The 18,887-nt window shown below is 40.4% G+C and overlaps 1 protein-coding gene and 1 long non-coding RNA gene across 18 annotated transcripts in view; one reads left to right on the top strand and one right to left on the bottom strand.

Annotated features, from left to right (window-relative positions):
- Window positions 1-18,887, bottom strand: part of ESR1 (estrogen receptor 1) — a 214,765-nt gene that overhangs the window by 32,598 nt on the left and 163,280 nt on the right. For all 13 annotated transcript variants that reach the window (XM_083607966.1, XM_083607959.1, XM_083607969.1 and 10 more), the window contains one exon: window positions 16,181-16,513. In XM_083607966.1, the coding sequence (XP_083464092.1) occupies window positions 16,181-16,513 (333 nt within the window). The remainder of the gene's footprint in view (window positions 1-16,180; window positions 16,514-18,887) is intronic.
- LOC310760089 overlaps window positions 1-18,887 on the top strand; it is a 112,195-nt gene that overhangs the window by 55,477 nt on the left and 37,831 nt on the right. The window contains exon 2 of one of the 5 annotated variants that reach the window (XR_014546758.1): window positions 11,195-11,289. The exons of the other annotated variants lie outside the window; for them this stretch is intronic. This is a non-coding gene — a long non-coding RNA (uncharacterized lncRNA). The remainder of the gene's footprint in view (window positions 1-11,194; window positions 11,290-18,887) is intronic. 5 annotated transcript variants of the gene reach the window in all.

Raw genomic sequence — 18,887 nt, 5'->3', positions numbered from 1 at the left:
AGCAGTATGTATGCCCAGAGCTTATTAGCAGCTTGCTTGTGGACATCCAATGAAGCTGAATAATGGAAAATTTAGAACAGATAAAATAAAAATACTTCTTTATGGAGCATACAGTCAAACTCTGGAACCCCGTCCCCCGGAGGGAGTGATGGCCACCAATTTGAATGGCTTTAAAAGAGGGTAAGACAAATGGCTGCTAGTCATTATACTTAGGCACTACCTCCAAATTTGGAAGCAGCAATGCTTCAGAATACCAGCTGCTAGAAACCACAAGAGGGGAAAGTGCTCTTGTGCTCACGTTCTGGCATCTAGTTGCCCACTGTGAGACTAGGATGCTGGACTAGATGGGCCATTTGTCTGATCCAGCAGGCTATTCTTATGTTGCTAAACTAACTTCATTAAGCTTGACAGTCATGGAATAATAGGAGTAGTCATAGAATAAGAGAAGTCTTCTTGTGGATCAGGAGTTGGTTAAGTAGCAGGAAGCAGAGAGTAGGAATAAGTGGAAAGTTCTCCAAAAGACGTAGAAAGTGGCGTCTCACAAAGATTGGTATTGGAACCTGTTCATGAACCATGTAGAGTTAGGAGTGAGCAGTGAGGTGGCCAAGTTTGCTGAAATGTTCAGGGTCATTAAAACAAAGACATTTCCACTTTGAGTGAATAGGCTGAAGTATGAGGTTGGTGCCCTAAAACATAAAGCACAACACAAGCAAGATGCCAAAATATATGTCTAGAATCTTGCCAAAATCAATTAATTTCATTTTTTTAAAAACTTCGTTAATTTCAATAGTGGAGATGTAAGCATATATTAAAATCTCTCACTAAAACCAATGGGGCTTAAAAAGTGCTCAACTTGGGCTGGATTGGGCTTTGCATTGCATAGATCTGCAGAGATTTGTTAAATATTTCCAACCAGATCTTGTTTAAAGATGGCAAAACTTCCCTTGACAAACAGGATCAACTGTATGCATTTTTCAGAAATAAAATGAAACAAAACAAAAAAATAAGCCACTTCCTCCTTCTGTAAAAATAGACCAGACATTAAATACTGTAAACTGCCTTTTGAGGCATAGTCCTTATCTCATATAGTAAATGGATGTAAAGGACTATATTCCCCTTTAGCCAATTGCTCCAAAGTGGTCCTTTCTGCATAGAGGTTGCATCCCACCTAAAACTGAACCATAATTTGTAAATTTACCCCTTTAAGCCCAATTAGCTGGTAGCATGCATTAGGAGAGATGTGGTCAGAGAAACTAGCATCTGGTGTAAATTATTTTAAAAGGTTGTTTTATATTTGCTGTTATGGGCTTTACTATATACAAGTCAGAAAAAACCTTTTAAAGGGAAATTGCAGTTAATATTTACAATTATAATTATAGAGATGGCCATAAAAATGTCAACGTTGCATTATGCCTTTTACTTTAAAGGACATGTCTAATGTTTTATCTAAACTGGTCAAACTTGTGCCTTCAGCTAGCACTTGCAATATTCCATCTGTAGGGCATACATGATACACACACACACATGCATGCATGCTCTGTTTGAGTTATGGAATCACTTAAAATGATTAAATGGTTGGTTATTCAATCAGTTCATTTAAAGTCAAGGAACAAAAGCAACATAACTTTCTACAGGGAAATAAACTGAATAAAAATATTCTCCAGTTGCTTTGGACAATTTTTAGTTGTACAACTTGATTTATTATTTTTCTTCTTCATACTTGTAGTAAGTATGCACTAGATCCAGCATGCACTAAAGGCAATACCAGCCAGCCCCAAGGCTTCTTGGTGTAGGCATAACGTTTTCTAGTCAGCTTATGTAGGTCCTGTGGCAGCTGTCCCAGTTTAAATTTGAGGTAGCATTCAAGTAGCTATACAAGTGCTAGCTCAGAAGCTGCCTCCATCTGAGCCTGGTCATGATCCCAGCAGCAGCCTCACATATCCCAGAGATGATCATAAATGGGAATCAGCTCATACAGGAACCAGCCTGCATATCCAGTGTTTCCAAGCAGATGGAAATGAAACAATGCTCATTTTCACTGTTGATGTGCAAACAATCGTGCATTTTCAATAGGTTCCTATCCATTAGGGGTTATTGAGATTTCGTTCTTTATATTGGAAGAGTGGCAGTCCTCAGAGCACATCAGCTGATAGGATAGTGTTTTCTGCTTTGTTCCCTGTATTTACTACAACTTCAATCCAAAAAAAGGTCAGCAATTTTGGTCAGCCCTCATGGCCCTTCACTTCATCAAATCTGGCCCTCTTTTTAAAAAGTTTGGACACCCCTGTAATCTAAACCTATTGTTGCTCTCAGCTTTCTTTATTAATCAGCTTGAACTCCAGATCTCACTCTCTGTTGTCTTTATGGAGTGGGTGTAGTTTTAACTATAAGAGTTTTCAGGTGCTTCTTTGAAGAACACAATGTCTTATCACATAATTAAGTGATACAATTACTAGAAGACAAGGCTATGTGCAGTTCCCTGCCAGAGAAATGTTACAAGACCTATGAAGTGTTTATTTTTGTAGATAGTAATAAAACAATATTTGAGCAAAGTCTTCCATCCCATTACCATTATCTTATCGAGCGTGTATACCAACCATAAAAAACAGCAGCTACTGAACTCCCTCACTGGCAGGAGACAGCTAAATAATGGCTGCCTGCTACTTCATGAGAACTGGCTGTGTTGGCTCTCAAGGGAGTACTTTTGGTTCTGTGATATTTTGGAAGCTGAAACAAGACACACAGACCAAAAAGAGAAGCCTCTTTTCCCAAAACATTCATCAAATGTCCTGTCAGTATAAGTAAAGGGAGCATAACAGTAAACTTAGCAGTGGCATTAAAACAACAACAACACATATCAGATAGACCTAAGTCCTCTTTAGATGTTAACCTCTATTCATGGAGGGCCATGGGCCCTCACATGATTCAGAGACTTAGGAATGCAGTCATGGTGCAGTTAAGACTGTCCCAAGCTTCACACTGCATACAGGAGTGGGGAACCCTTGGCCCTCTGGATGTTGCTGAACCTCAACTCCCATCAGCCCTAGTGAGTATGGCCAGTGGAGCAGGACAGTGGGAACTGTAGTCAAGAGTTCCCCCCACTTGTCCTACCACCAGTTCCTGATGGGGGGCACTTCTCCTAGACCCCTGGGAGCAGCTGCTTTTGCCACCCCTGGCTTCTACCACTACCTGTCCTGAGGTAAGTTTTTTGGCTCTGAAGAGGAAGCGATATGCAGCAGGTGTAGCTCATGGGATTCAGGTGGGCGAAGCCTGTAACTGGACTTCATCCCCCTTGAATGTTGACAGCACTTAAAGGCTGAAGTGTCGATTAACCCAGATAAGGCTTTTCTGGGCATAGCTACTATATTAAAGAAACAAATTAGAGGGGTAAAAATTATGCTATACCTACTGAGTCTTAAGACTAAACTGGAGCATCCTGATAGAAGCCTGACAGTAACTTCTGTTTCTGATGTAATGTGAAAATTGAGATTCCAGATGGCTTCTGGAGTTCAGATACCAAGCCACAGGAGAGATCTGTTAGTACCCCCCTGCACAACACATCAGAAGATGAAAAAGACGCATGATTCATGAATGACCTATTTTCTTTCATTGCTTCTTTGAAGCAATGAAGATAGCTATTTTGCCCATGGCAAAATAGTAATGAATGCAATACTTAGCACCTTAAGTGCTATTCAGAAGTTCAGCTTGAATGTGTGAGGGCAGCAGCGCCATGCATGACAGCCCTCACCCCATATCTTTCTTCCCACCAAAGACCTTTGCATATTCTGTCTGAAAGTCTGTCTGAAACTACACTCACCCATAAGTGGCCCAACTCATTGCCTGTACATTTCTAGCTTCCCTATTGTGCTTAAGCTTACACTGCAGCCTGCTCAATCTCTGCCACCCTCTCCTCTCTTTATATGGCAAGAACAAATTTCCCCACCTCCATCTATCTTCTTCTCTTGCTCTCCTCCACCACTGAATTAAGTGATTAAGTCGTTGGGCCGGGCCAGGTGGTCTCTGTGAAACTTTGGCATATACTAACCCAGCAGTAGGCACATTTCAAATTTTGGGAGTGCTGGTGGCACCAGTCACAAAACAGTTGCCATAGAAGGGCATGGCATAAGACAAAATGGCTACCACAAGGAGTATGGCACAACATAAAATGAGAGAGACAACCAGCCCTAACAATCTTGCGCTTACTGTGGGAAGTCAGCTATATCTTGCTGGTCCTCGTTATGGAGAACACTCCCCCACCCTCAGATGCTATTGCTGCTAAAAACAACAAAGGGGTCACAACTGAATGCATGCCAGTAGCCAAATGCACACCACAGAAATCACTACACTTTTTGCTCCATACCTTTCTAGGAGGGCTAGATACAGAAAGACAGACAGACAGACAGCTGGTTCAGAGTTTTGGGGCACTTGCTCGGGGTGCCACAGATAGCTTCACAGGCACTAGAGCACTGCTGGGCACCAGGCTGGGGAAACTCAGCCAGATGGGCAGGGTATAAATAATAAATTATTAGTATTAGTATTATTACTTTATTTTGCAATAAATGCAAACCTTTCTTTTTAACCCAGGTGCATGTTTGATTGCTCCCCTCCCCCCATACTTGGTGTACAAAGCAATATGCCTGTGGCAAACTGTGACTTCTGCCCCAACATTGAAAACTTCACTGTTTTGGTAACATGTTTGCATTTCTGTGTACTGTTGCACGTGTTATCAGGGATGCATATTATACACTCGACCCAAAAATCGAATAATGGAACTTGGCTGAAAATATCCCAAGGTGGTAGGATCCAATGAGGGCTTCTTTTAGCCCTGCTGTTTTTAAACTACTACTTCATAAACTAGATAGTATTATTGCAAACATGGAACCCCACTAAGAGCAAAACAGATTTAAGAAGTGGTTTTGAAGGGGAAACATGGTAGGAGGGGGATTTAATTCATTTCCTCAAACTCATCTGGTACCCTCCCTCTTACTGCTTTACTGAGATTTGGTGTTGGAATTAATGCTGCACACAAGATCGGCTGCTATCCTAGCTACTTTGGCCTGCGTGTATGGAAGCACATTGATTCCCAGGCAAGGGCCAAGTATCTGCTTGCTGTATTTATACTAGAGGTAGCCAATCCCAGTCCTCACTACTAACTAAATGGACATACTAATACACACACACACACACACACACACACACACACACACGAATGTGATGCTCCATGTCCGAATAGGGCTCCTGACAGTTTATGCTCTCATTCCTGTATTCCTCTATGGTTAAGGCTCTGAGAGATGGAGGAATCCTACTTTCAAACTAACAGGAGGCCATACTTCACTTTAAAATACATGTGCATTAAGAAAAGGAAAGTAGAAAATCAGTAACATTTGCTCATATTAGGAATTTAAAATTTTGATTCCTAGTTTAAGCCGGTGACAATGGTTTGAATAAGCACTGGTTCATCCAACACGTTAACCCATAGTGTAAAATGAACAAAGGTTTAACAAGAATGAACAGATGTTGCCACACTAGGAACAAATTGTGATTTGTTTCTTCAAACAAACTATAAGAAGTAAGCCAGAAACAAAGCTCTGCTTCTGCTCGGGTTTTGCTTGAAGCAAAACAAGCACTGGTTCACATATGATATAAAGTCAGCCTCAGCTTTATTTCCTCCCTGTTGAGACAACAGTAGGAGCAGGGGAGGATTAAAGTAGAGATTGATGAGCAGTGTGCATGAGCACACTACAGTCCTTGTTCGCATGAAACCATAGTTTCTTTTTAACTAAGCTTTAATGTGAAATTTAAACCCAGCCTAAAATAATGGGGAAAACAAACTGAAGACAGCATTTCAGTGAGTTTCTCTCTTTTTAAAATAGGGAATGTTCTTATCTTTGAGATGATCAGCAATCATATCAGGCATGCCAACATATTAAACAAACACAGAAACGGATTCCTTCAAGAAAAGGCTACGGAGAACAGAATCTGCTAAATCTAAAATGAACTTGAATCTGACAGTGCTTCATCTACAAATAGAAGCTGCTGAGAACATACTGTGCTGTACCAAATAAATGAACTATATCTTCAGAACTAAATAATAATAAAAAATCCTTCCAGTAGCACCTTAGAGACCAACTAAGTTTGTTATTGGTATGAGCTTTCATGTGCATGCACACTTCTTCAGATACTGGTAATTCTTTTAAGTCATTAGAAAACAGAATTGGTCTTTGGAAGAGGCACCTGCACCCATTTTGATGTCTCTATATAGCTCAGGTTTGAAGAATTCCAACAGCTTCTTCATGGGGAAATGGGCAGGTGAATGTACTCACAGACATAGATGTACTTCCTTCCATTTCTACATTCTAGAACTAATTTCGTTGTCTTGCCTGCAGCACTGAAAGCAGAATCCACCTAGGTGAATTTAAGCCTCTAAAGCATTAGTATGTAAGGGTAAGATTTAAATATTATTTTGTCTGCAGAATATTATTTTTTCAAGAGAATCTCATTGCAATCTTTATTAAAATATCAAATCTCCCACCCATTATTTGGATGATGTGCCTGGTTTTGCTTGGGAAAGCAAATTTATCATAAATTTATCATAAAGCTAAACAGAGTCCTGCTTCTCCCATCTGTCCCCTCCAGGGCTATGTGCAAGACATAAAGGAAAGGAGAAAGGGGGCAGCAAAATAAATTATAACAATTTCCCTTGACAACTGCAATAGCATGAATACTTTTAACTGCTGTGTGGGAGTGTCACAATCTGAGAGCTCAAAGGAATATATTATGGGGAGATTTTGAAGTTGGAATGCAGCTGACCATTTGTATTCACTTGGCTTTCTGGAGAATCATAACCAGTTAATGAGCAGCATGTTCCCAGAAAACACATCACTCACCTAACAAGTTTGAGCTCTTTCAACTGAGAACTGCTTATTTGTTAAATAATGAGATACACTGAAAGTACATGTGCCTGCCAAATCTCAAGCAGCCAAATTTCTCAAAGAAATTATGGCAGGCTAAATGATCATTGAATTATGTGCATGAAACAGTTCCTCTGGTTGGATAATATATTGATATCTATCCATCCATCTGTCTGTCTGTCTGTCTGTCTGTCTATCTATCTATCTATCATCTACCAACTGTAGGCAAACTCGGCCCTCCATATGTTTTGGGACTACAATTCCCATCTTCCCTGACCACTGGTCCTGTTAGCTAGGGATCATGGGAGTTGTAGTCCAAAAACATCTTGAGGGCCGAGTTGGCCTATGCCTGATCTATCCCTTCACATTTGTCACAGTTAATACCAGTACAGTTGTACCTTGGAAGTCAAACAGAATCTGTTCTGGAAGTCTGTTCGACTTCCAAAACTTTTGAAAACCAAAGCGCAGCTCCTGCAGTCAATCAGAAGCCATGGAAGCCCCAGACGTTTGGCTTCCGAAAATAGTTTGCAAATGAGAACAGTCACTTCTGGGTTTGTGGCGTTTGGGAGCCAAAACATTCGGAAACTAAGCTGCTCAAAAACCAAGGTACGACTGTACTATTAACTAATATTTTTGCCTCAAATGCAAAAGTAATCAAACTATTAAACATATATAACATAAGAACATACATACTGAAATGATAGGCACTGTCAACATATTCTAAGTAATGCATACCAGCGGTGGAGAACCTATATCCTGAGGCCTAGTCCAGTCTATCAGGCCTCCCAATTTGGCCTATGAGGGTGTTTCTGGCAAGCCATGCTCACCTGCCCCACACTTGAAGTCATATATGACATCAGATGTCGTGCAGGTAAAAGTGGGCCTTGGCCAAAAGGGACTTTGCAGGTGGGTTGTCCCTCCTACTTGTCAAAGTTTAAGGGTGGGGATGGGGGGAGATGATCATCTGCCTCCCCCCCCCCCCGCAATGTCCACAAAGGGTTATATTCAACCTTAGTCATACTCAGAGTAGACCCATTGAAGTGAATAGACATCACATTAATGGATCTACTCTGAGTATAACTTAGTTGGATGCAACCCACAAAACATAATATGGAATTCTAGCCATATCTACTTGGAAGTAAGTCTTATTGAATGCAGTGGGGCTAACTTCCCAGTAAAGGGGCTAGAATTGCAGCCTAATTTGTTTTCTACTTTTCTCAACAAGTAATTTACCTGAAAAAGCAATTGATAATAAGTGAATTAAAATATTAAAGATATGCACTTACATCCGTGCATCTAGTTTGGCCTTAACTATTGTATGTGTTGAGCCTTTCAGGGCAATCTGCCTGGGATCAGTGTCAGGAGTTTGAGAGAGAAAAAACCCTTCTTCTAATTTCTGTACTTAAGCTGAGTTCAGCTGCATGCAGAGTACAAACTCCAAATGGAAAGGAGATGGCGTGAGGTTTTCAAGTTCATTTATGGACAAATCCAGAAAGAAGCAAAACAAACAAGTGGTTTACTCTGTGGCTGGAATGTAGTGGCAAAAGGATGATTTCTGAGAAAAGAGTAATAGAATGTTCTGAAATAACATAAAATGCAACAAGTGACCTGAAATTTAGAGAATGTAAATAGTTAAGAGACAAAATTAATCCACCAGGAAACAGATAATTTTTTTAAAAAGTCAATGAAATGTTGTCATATGAGGCCATAAGATCACTTATTTCTTTTAAAAAAACCAAAAAACAATTTTGTAAATCTACATCTAAACAAAGAGCAGCATAGTTCTCTGTGCCAGTCAGTAAGTCTTTTGTATGGAAATTAAGTATTGCTGCAACATCCAAGTGTCAAACTCTGTGGTGTACAGTGCCATCCTGCAATGTTGCTCTGGTGAAGTAGAATGGGCCTGCACCATACCTAAAGCACCATCTTTATCAACTGTGGTGCAGCACTGTCACATAAAGTAAAGAAGGGAACAGACTGGCAAGGAAATTGGTTGACAGTAACTCCTCAGTGAAACAATAGAGCTTCCAGTAAAAGATACCCTTGGTACCAGGGTAATGTAGAGATCTGAGAAAGTTAATTAGTAAGCAAGCAATCAGGGGTTAAAAATCCATTCCAGGAGCAAGTTCCATGCCGCAGGGAGACTGCAGGAAGTGGGGATGGGAGTGGAGTAACTTGGGGCTACAGCAAGCTAGAGCAGGTTCAAGCTAGAGAAGGAAGCGGACTAGAGGCAGGAGGTAGGCATTTTGAATACAAGGCCTGGAATTGGTAAGTAGAAATGTTGCATGTGTTCATTCAGTGAGCAACGGCCTGTCCCTCAAAGGTGTCATATTTATATGGGAAGGACCCCTCACTGCTGGCTAGTGTTGTGGTGCAGTTCCCTGAAGGTCATATACCACAGTAACTGATGGTCGCCTGTCAAACTGAGTGTTAGGCTGAGCTCTAACAGACCCAGGTTTGGAAATGTACTAACCTCAATGCATCTTTTATGGTGTCTTCAAATAGGAAACTCAATTATATGGCTGAGATATGGTAGGAAGTTGTTTTAATGTGATTGCAACTAATATGCAGAATAGCAAAGGAGACCTGGTGCAGTGGTACATAATGCTCATTAATGTCCATGTGTACATACATTAAGGCTACACTCTGTAAGTCTATGTCCTGAGGATCCATAGCCTTTGATTCCTATAGTTCAGAGATGTCTATAGGACATTGAACAACCAGGTGCTTGAGAGGAATGGAAAAAGGCCTTCCTCATTCTTACTTAAGCCAATGCCTCATTAAATGCCTCTGACAGGAGTGTCGGAGAAAAGGGAAAATAGCAGCAGAGCATCTCTTCCCAGTAGTCAGTCTTTATGAGTCTACTGCCCAATCTAATGAGCTGTTGTGCGTGTCTTATAAAATTGAGCCAACAGAAAGCTAAAACGAAAGATGCAATTCTATGTGAAATTAACTGGAAGCATATCCAACTGGACACAGCATGACTTACTTTCAAGGAAACAAACACTTAAATCTACATAGTGTCAGACTTTCCATCCTACTGTGTTTGAGGATATTTCATAGCTGCTGTTGTTTTTAAAGAAAGACTTCCAGATAATTAGCTTTTCAGTGAAACATTCAGAGAGAGCAAATCCTTATTCCTCCAGAAAGCTCTACAAATAATTTGCATATTTTGTCACCCAAACAAATGCATTATCTTATTTAAGAGAAGCAAAACATTAACGCCTCTCATTAAAGTTCATTACAATGCCTTCTGTCCTATTGTAAGATTATCTGTATCTCTTTAATGAGATACAATGTTTTGCATGAAAAATATACAGGAACTGAAGCACTGAACACTGGCATATTGCAGGATAAGGTTCAAATCTTAAATGCTTGTTTTCCACTGAAATGGCACTCTATTTCCTCCTTCTCATCACTGTTACATCTGCCTAGGTAACCTCATGATATCCTGCACCTTCCCTCCCACTTCCATATGGCAGCAAATATTGTCCACCCAGTGCGCAGTTGTACAAATAACAGTGAAGAGTTGCGGTAACAGATAACTAGGAATGCTATTATATTTTATCTTCAAATCAAATTCATAAAAGACCTTCCAAATTATTAATAATGTGTTTCCAATAAATGCACAACCACTTTAGAAGAGGTATTCTATTTCCCATTCTAAATTGGCGAGTGCCATTACACTCCTCAGGAGCATCCAAAGTTACAAACACACTCGCACACTTCAGGCTTTCATATAGGGTGAAACAATCTGTGAGGGTAAAGGAGCTGCCTAACCGCTCCCCACCCTCATCCGCTGTCCCTTTTCCAGTCCCTCTCCATGAATTTGAGAGGAAAGGTCTGAAGTGGGGGAGCCCTACTCTACTTGTGGAGGATTCCTGAATGATTTAGATTCCCCCCCCCCACAGGACAACAGAGGGAGATCCCACAAGGACAGGAGGAGTTTGCTTCATGCATTCATCATCCGTTTCATACAAGGGTAAGCTAACCAGGGTAGGCATGACTCCCATCAGTAAGAAGTATCCTTAGCCGTTCTAGGTCACACCTTTGTTAAACCATTTGGCCCTGAAGGAGCTGGTCTTGGAGTACGTTGCCTGGGTAAAACATAGATAATCTGCTATCTCTTATTAGGATCACTTGTAGTTGTGCATGCATTCAGTTGATAGGGGATTTATTGGGTAGAGGAATTCTGTATAACACAAAACACTGCACATATTTATACTCAGAGATGTTGGTCCTAGTAGTAGTACTGTTACCTATTTTCAATTTATTTTAAATAGCACCATGGTGGAGTGAAATGCCTCAAAACAAGTCTTTGAAAACCCAAGTAGATGTAAACGTAGACTACAGCTTCCTAGACAGTGGGAAAGCTAGAGTGAGTATGCAACTTTGACTGAAAAGACAGTAAATTTATCTTAATGTGTGCTGAAACAGCTTCTGCAAGTTAGATATTAACTCAGTATTTCACAGCCCCAGCCTGTACAATTGGAGGATGTTGACAGAAAGCAGTAATTCTGCTTACACTTTCACTGCTTATTTTGGCCAGAAATAAATTCAGTGTATTTGTACAAACATAAATACTTCTCAGGTACATAGCCTCTCACTGTGCCCAAATGTTCCTTTCACTATGGTCTCATTAAATGCATCAGCAATTCCACCTTGTCTTACTTTACATTATAAATGGACTCTGCCTACAGTGGCTGATGTTTCCTGTTCTCTCTGTCTTCTATACCCTTCAAATGGCTTTATTTCTCACCACTCTCATTGGTAAATACAGATACAATTCAGTGTTTAAACAATATATTGTTACCAGCGTCTGAAACTCCCATTGTTCCAGGTGCGTTTTGTAACAGGGAATTTCATTAATGTGAGCAGTGTCTGATCTCTGGGCGCAGTACCGAGCCTGAGATTTGAGATTAAAACTGCCATTGCTGGAAGAAAAGGAGGACGCTTTTCTGCCTCCTCACCTCCAGCCAGCCTCTGAAGACTGGAGAAGGTCTGTGTGTCCTTTTGGACCAGGAGGTGCAGTGAAGTCCGTGGTGTCTTTATGATACAGTGGTACCTCGGGTTACATACGCTTCAGTGTGGTGTAGTGGTTAAGAGTGATAGACTCGTAATCTGGGGAACCGGGTTCGCGTCTCCGCTCCTCCGCATGCAGCTGCTGGGTGACTTTGGGCTAGTCACACTTCTCTAAAGTCTCTCAGCCCCACTCAACCCACAGAGTGTTTGTTGTGGGGGAGGAAGGGAAAGGAAAATGTTAGCCGCTTTGAGACTCCCTAGGGTAGTGATAAAGCGGGATATCAAATCCAAACTCTTCTTCTTCTTTAGGTTACAGACGCTTCAGGTTACAGACTCCACTAACCCAGAAATAGTACCTCAGGTTAAGAACTTTGCCCCAGGATGAGAACAGAAACCGGACTCCAGCGGCGTGGCGGCAGCAGGAGGCCCCATTAGCTAAAGTGGTGCTTCAGGTTAAGAACAGTTTCAGGTTAATAACAGACCTCCAGAATGAATTAAGTACTTAACCCGAGGTACCACTGTATATAGTTTATTTACACATATATACAACCTGAAAACTCCTTCCTTTTCCTCTGCTATTTCTTATCCCATGGAAGGGTTTTCTACATTTGCTGTCTGCCCAGAGTTTCTCTGTAAATGGCCTTCTTAATGGGGCATCACCCATTTCTTTGTGCTCTTTTAATGGTTCATCTCTCCAGGCAATCACCTCATCTGGAAGCCATCCTGGCTTATATTTTAACATGGTTTATATTTTTAAAATGCTAAATTCAATGTCTGGCACCCCAGAATTAGAAGGCGGGTCCCAAATATGAATGCATGAGCATTCTGTTGCAGCCAACATAACAGGATAGGGTATGTGCTTAGTTGTAGAATGTGTGGTGCTCACAGCAATTTCTGTTGCTTGTAAATGTGCCTATGGACCCAAAAAGGTTGGCGGCTCCTACAATAAATGAATATCAGAACAGCAGAAAAACTAAAGATATAAGGCAGCAGTGACTATAAACTGCGGCCCTCCAGATGTTGTTTGATTACAACTACCTACAAAGGAAAATCAACAGTTATCTGACTTTTAGAAGAAATCTGAAGGCAGCCCTGTCCTGTATAGGTAAATTTTTAATGTTTGACATTTTACTGTGTTTGATGATTTAATTTGTTGGAAGCTGCCAAGAGTAGCTGGGGCAACCCAGTCAGGTGGGCAACATGTAAATAATAATAATAATAATAATAATAATAATAATAATACCACCACCATCATCCCTGACTACTGGCTACACTGAGGGCAAATGAGGGGAGTCTAGCAACATTTGAAGGGTCACAGCTCAACCACCCCAATATGAATGAAACCTAGACTTAATATTTTCAATGGGGGGGGACAGTACTGAGAAGAAATGTAAAATGTAGACCACAAATGAAATTGTCATAATGGAGAGAGACACATAAGCATTGGAATATGAGAAAGAAAAATGGAGAACATGAGAATAAAGGTTAAACATGAATTGGAGAAGGGAAAACACCTTCACACAAACAACTGTGTTTATTCAGTGTTGCACCCTGAAATAACTAAACTACCCCAATGTTTATCTGTCAGTTCTTTAGAGACCATGTTTTGCCCTGGAGAGTTGCAGGTTTAAGAGCATCCCAGCACAAAAGGCTAAGAGAGAGTGGACAAGCTGAAATAAGAAAAGCCTTAAAACTGTAGCTGCAACACATGCTTTGCCATCTCCCTCTGTGGGTGGTTTAGACCTGGGGTTGGCAACGTGTGGCCCATGGGCTGGATGCGGCCCATGAAGACCATTTTACTGGCCCACAAGCCACCCTGAACTGAGCTGTCCGCTCGACGAGTCCCCCGCGCACTGCGCTAAACCGGCGCAGGGACTCATCGAGCGATGCCGGAAATTGTGTCTGTGCACACGCAGATACTGGAAATCGCATCTGCGCATGTCCAGACGCCAAAAATCACTTCTGCGCAGGCACAATTTTTGGCGTCTGCACATGCGCAGAAGCAATTACACACTTGGGTCAGAACTTGGGAGAATGATTCAATTTCAAACAATAATATTTTCAGCAGCATATGGAAGATAATTACACTTGAATGGTGTGGATTGTCTTTTATTTTCTATTTGTGAAAATAAATTTCACAAAATTAACCAAGAATTTTGGTGTAAGGGAGAGAGAGAGAGAGAGAGAGAGGAGGAGGAGGAGGAGGAGGAGGAGGAGGAGGAGGAGGAGGAGGAAGAAGAAGAAGAAGAAGAAGAAGAAGAAGAAGAAGAAGAAGAAGAAGAAGAAGAAACGTGGCTGTTGTTGGTCCTTCACAGAGTGTTCCTAATTTCACGAACAGTCTTTTAAGGTCAAATGAGAAAACAATGCCTTAAGAAAGCCAGCAACTTCAGTGGCATTAAAACAAAAATGCAGTGCCAAGTATTTATCTTTTAAGCTTCAGGAAACCACAAAATAACCATAGCACCATGAATCATCTTGAAACTTCAAAGCCTGCATGCCCAATGTACCATTTTAGGATCATTAAATAATGCAGCTACTGTACTGGGTGTAAATCATTAACCAAGCCCACTAAAAGCAATGCCAACCACTTCAACCTTCTTATTAAAAAAGAAAAAAAATATCAACCCTGCCCTTCCCAGTAACTGTACTATTAGCTACTAGTTCTGTTACCTCAGTGTCTAACCACAATTGCCAGCTAACTAACCATCACATTAAGCATGCCTGCCTACCTTACATATTAAGTGAGGGATGACATTTTGCACAGTTAATGGTTGTAGTATCACCAGGATAATGGATGTGTCCTACAGTAGCATTCCATTTTATAGGTTATGATTGATTCAGGACAGTAAAAATATAATTATTACTAACTGTACAATTTCATCCCTGTTTACTCACAAGCAAGTCTCTTTGCTTGCAATCATTATTTAGGAGTTCAACAGAACTTTCTTTTGTGTGAACATGCACACAGGTCTAAACTTGACATGATGTTTTTTGCTTCACGCAGTTTGGAGTTACAGAGCAGATTAAGGAAAAAGCTTACATAGTCAATGTGGAACGGGAGAATCTGCTGCACTGCAGATTCAAATTGGGTCCCTTCCTGCACCAGCCATGCACAGTCAGAGGCATGCTCTTCCTGGTTCCTTGCAAGGGTTTCCTTCCCAATTTGAAAAGCAGGTAAACTGGAGTGGATACTCCAATCAGGACCAAAGTGGGGGCAAAGGGTTAAAGCTCCCTTTCCCACAACTCGGTCTGGCTTTGGGGGAGGGAGGGCAGCATGTCAGCTATTTAGATTTTAAATAAATGAATTCACCATGCAACATCAAAATCACATCTAGTTTGGCCCTTGGTGACCCACAAAACCTCATGATAGATACAATTACTATTTCAGCTAAATCTCTACGTACTTTTCGTATTTTTGTTAACGACCCAGACTTTCTTCAGAAGCATGCATCTATTGACAGTCTTTGAACAGAATAGTCTGTTTTTACATTTTATGCAGATGTGTTCTTAATTGTCTGATATCATGTTAATTGTGGTTTTATCATTGTTTTATTGTTCTATAAGCCATAAGGGAGTTGTATGTATTCCAACTCCCATTATTTCCAGTAAGCACAGGTGATGGAAACTGTGGTCGAAAACATCTTGAGAGTACAAGGCTGGAAAAAGCTGGAAAAAATAAAAAAATGAAATTGTGCATAGGGATAGACCATATCTAGTTCTTGGCTAGTGGCTGAAAGCTCAGGTGTTATTTGATTATACAAGGACAGTGTTGGCCTACAGTGATAAACCAAGTGTTCTTCAGTTCCAGCCATTCCTTAGTTTTGCACATTCTGCTGCACATCAGTTGTATAAATCAATACTTCGAGCTTTGCAATATGGTACCTTTTTATAGACCTTAAATCACTTTTAGTTAAGATAGAATAGCCCAAATTTAGCCTGAAGATGTGGGAACAAACATTTCATGCTACTATGAACTGCTATGATTACATATTATGTCATCCATGAGATCATCAAACAGAAACTGGCAACTATTTCTTTGTCAAACCTTTCTGCTTATACCAGCTATAGCAATTCTAGAAAAGAACAAGTTAATGCCACTGAATATAGTGAGATAATTGTGTGGGTGAACAGAGAAAAGAAGTAATGTTTCTCCAAGCTTTCAGACACATTTGCATAAGCAAAATCTAGTCAACAGTTTGTCTTGAGGTATGAACAGCTGTTCAAACATCCTTTACTAATATTCTTACCTGGAACTCTTTTGGCCCAGTTGATCATATGCACCAGTTCTCTGTCAGCCAGGTTGGTCAACAGTGTCATCATAGAAGCTTCATTGAAAGGCCTGCCAGGGTCATATTCTGAATAGACAACAGGTGGTTCAGCCTCTAGTAAGGCACTGACCATCTGATCTGCAGTCAGGGACAGGGCTGGACTGTTCTTTTTGTTATGCTTGATCATCAAAGGACTTGGCCAGAGATTTGGGCTCCTTCTCTCGGCAACAATCCCCGAATTCTTGTTGTCTTGTTCCTCTTTTTGGCGTTTGTGCTTCATTATACGGCCTCCTCTGCGGTCCTTCCGAATTCCTAGAGGGAATATAAAAATTCAGTTAATATAATTCCCTCTTTTTTGAACACAGCACTATTCAATAGCCAGGCTGGGAATTATGCAAATGCCAATGAATCCAATTTTTTGTCCTAGGGTAAGCCATGCTATGCACTAAGCTACACTGTGAATGAATGGGAAATAATTTTTAATAGTAGTAGTATTGTTTATACATCATCATCATTATTTTCTTTATTTTATTGTCTTTTATTTTTTCCTTCTCCCTTATTTTTCTTATTTATTTATTTATTTTTACTTGAAAATCTAACAAATGAAGAGAAATGCAACAACAACAACAAAAACTCCACCAAAATTTCACCAAAAGATTCCTTTGCCTTTCATCATTCTTGAATGTAATTTGTTTTCACATTAATTGATGGAGAATAGCCAAGGAAAACTGCAGAAGAAATGTTTGGCATACTACTAGCAATGTACCAATGCGATGAAAAAGAAAAGGATAAAAAGAGCCACTGCTTGATGGAAGTTTCAAACAAACGGTCTCCCACCTGGGAAACTGTAATTACCACATAAAAGGCAAGGTGTGGGTGGACGTCTCTGTTTAAGCATTGACTTCACTCTGTACAAAACACTCTAATAATTTAATCAATCCCAAACCAATAAATCTTGACTTAAAGGCTTCAGTTTAAATCTGACAATGAGGCTTGAAGTTTGTGGTGCTGCTTCCACCTATATCTCTTCTGGGGAAAATGTCTTCTAAGGAAAGAACTATTCTACATTGTGAATATCTCTATGTATTGAGTGACATGTAATTGAATGAATTTAAAAAGAAAGAAATACCTAAGAAGGTTGGATTATTTAATTGCAATTTATGCACGTTGTCAACTTTCCAACTCTTCAAATAATTGTTTCCAGGTAAAGAGGTTCTGCAAATCCACACTTGCCACCTGATCCTTTATTTTAAAGACAACATGCCTGAAGAAGCCTATCATCAGAAACAGCAAAACTTGTGGCAAAACTTTACCATCTGACAAATCTAACTAGCAAACTAATAGGGACAACTCAATCAGAAACTTCTTGAATTCTGCCACATGGCTCACAATTAATATGATACTGGTTTGGTCTATAGGCAAGCATATGAACGAAGGGCAAGAATTTTCACATAGTTATTTGCCTTGTAAATTGACTGTATCCTGCATTATGTCAGTTACTAATTGCATGTGTCTTTACTCTGAAGAATCATGTGATTGTTTAAAAACAAAGTGCAGATGTGCATGTCTGACTTCTTGTTTATGTGTTTAAACATTTGTGGGCTATCTTAGAACTCCAAGAGCTAAAATACAACTTTTATAGATTTGTCATGGCTATTGGCCTAGTTTACAAGAAATGCTAAGCTATTTCTTGTATGAATGAGCTCCATGAGCCAGAGCAAAATGTCAGGTTTGAAGGTTCCCTAGCTCCCCGTCCCCTCTTCTTGCACGGTCAGGATAACTTCTGTTGTGTTTTACTTTCACTTTCAAAGGATCTCATCTTAACATTATGTATGAACCAGAGATCGTGGTTTACAACAAACACTGGTTAGTTTCTAAACAAACCAACTTCAAACCATGGATTATGAAGGTGTCTTTTAAAACTAATCATTGCTTGATGAAAACCTGGCCAAGTAGTAGACTGGGGGCAAGAGAAGGGAATGTGTGAGCCTGACACTTTGCTCAGGCTCGTGGAATCACATCAATAGAGAATTAAACCATGATTTAACATTTAAATGGACGAAGCTGTTCTGCACACAAAGGGATGGACATATGGGCAATCTTCTCTTTTGAACTGAGTTAGAAAGCCTGCATATGCAGAACCTGATGTTATTATGAAGTTCTGAACTCTGGGGCCAATTCTCTCCAATGCCAATTTATTCATCTAATCCGTGGTGCAGCTAGAGTCAATGGAGCCACAGGCAGAAAGAGGCAGATGGTGGTGGCAGTGGCAACAAGCCTAGTGTCAGCACCTGGGTGGGATGGGCTTGGCAAGGCTCATCAAGGCTGGCTCTTGACTGCCGCAGCATCCTTGAAACTTGGTGTGAAACTCCATATACAGTGGTACCTTGGTTTTTGAACATCTCGGAAGTCGAACGTTTCGGTTTTTGAATGCCGAAAACTCGGAAGTAAATGCTTTGGTTTTCAAACAGTTTGGAAGTCGAACGGTCTTCCAGAACGAATTACGTTCAAAAACCGAGGTACTACTGTACTCAGAATATTTACTCCTTTTTTAACAAAATTGGCAAACTCTGTTTGGGTTTTTTTGCACTAACTTAACAGGAATGTAGATGCAGTTATTAAGCAGGGGAGGGGGGAGAGAGAAATGGAAGAGAAATGTTAGTTATGCGCTTCCCAACTGAGATAC

This window comes from Podarcis filfolensis (genome assembly GCF_964270895.1).
Source record: "Podarcis filfolensis genome assembly, chromosome: 3".
Classification (NCBI taxonomy): Eukaryota; Metazoa; Chordata; class Lepidosauria; order Squamata; family Lacertidae; genus Podarcis; species Podarcis filfolensis.
The sequence above is the reverse complement of the archived record's forward strand: the minus strand, read 5'-3'. Positions and strand labels throughout refer to the sequence as shown.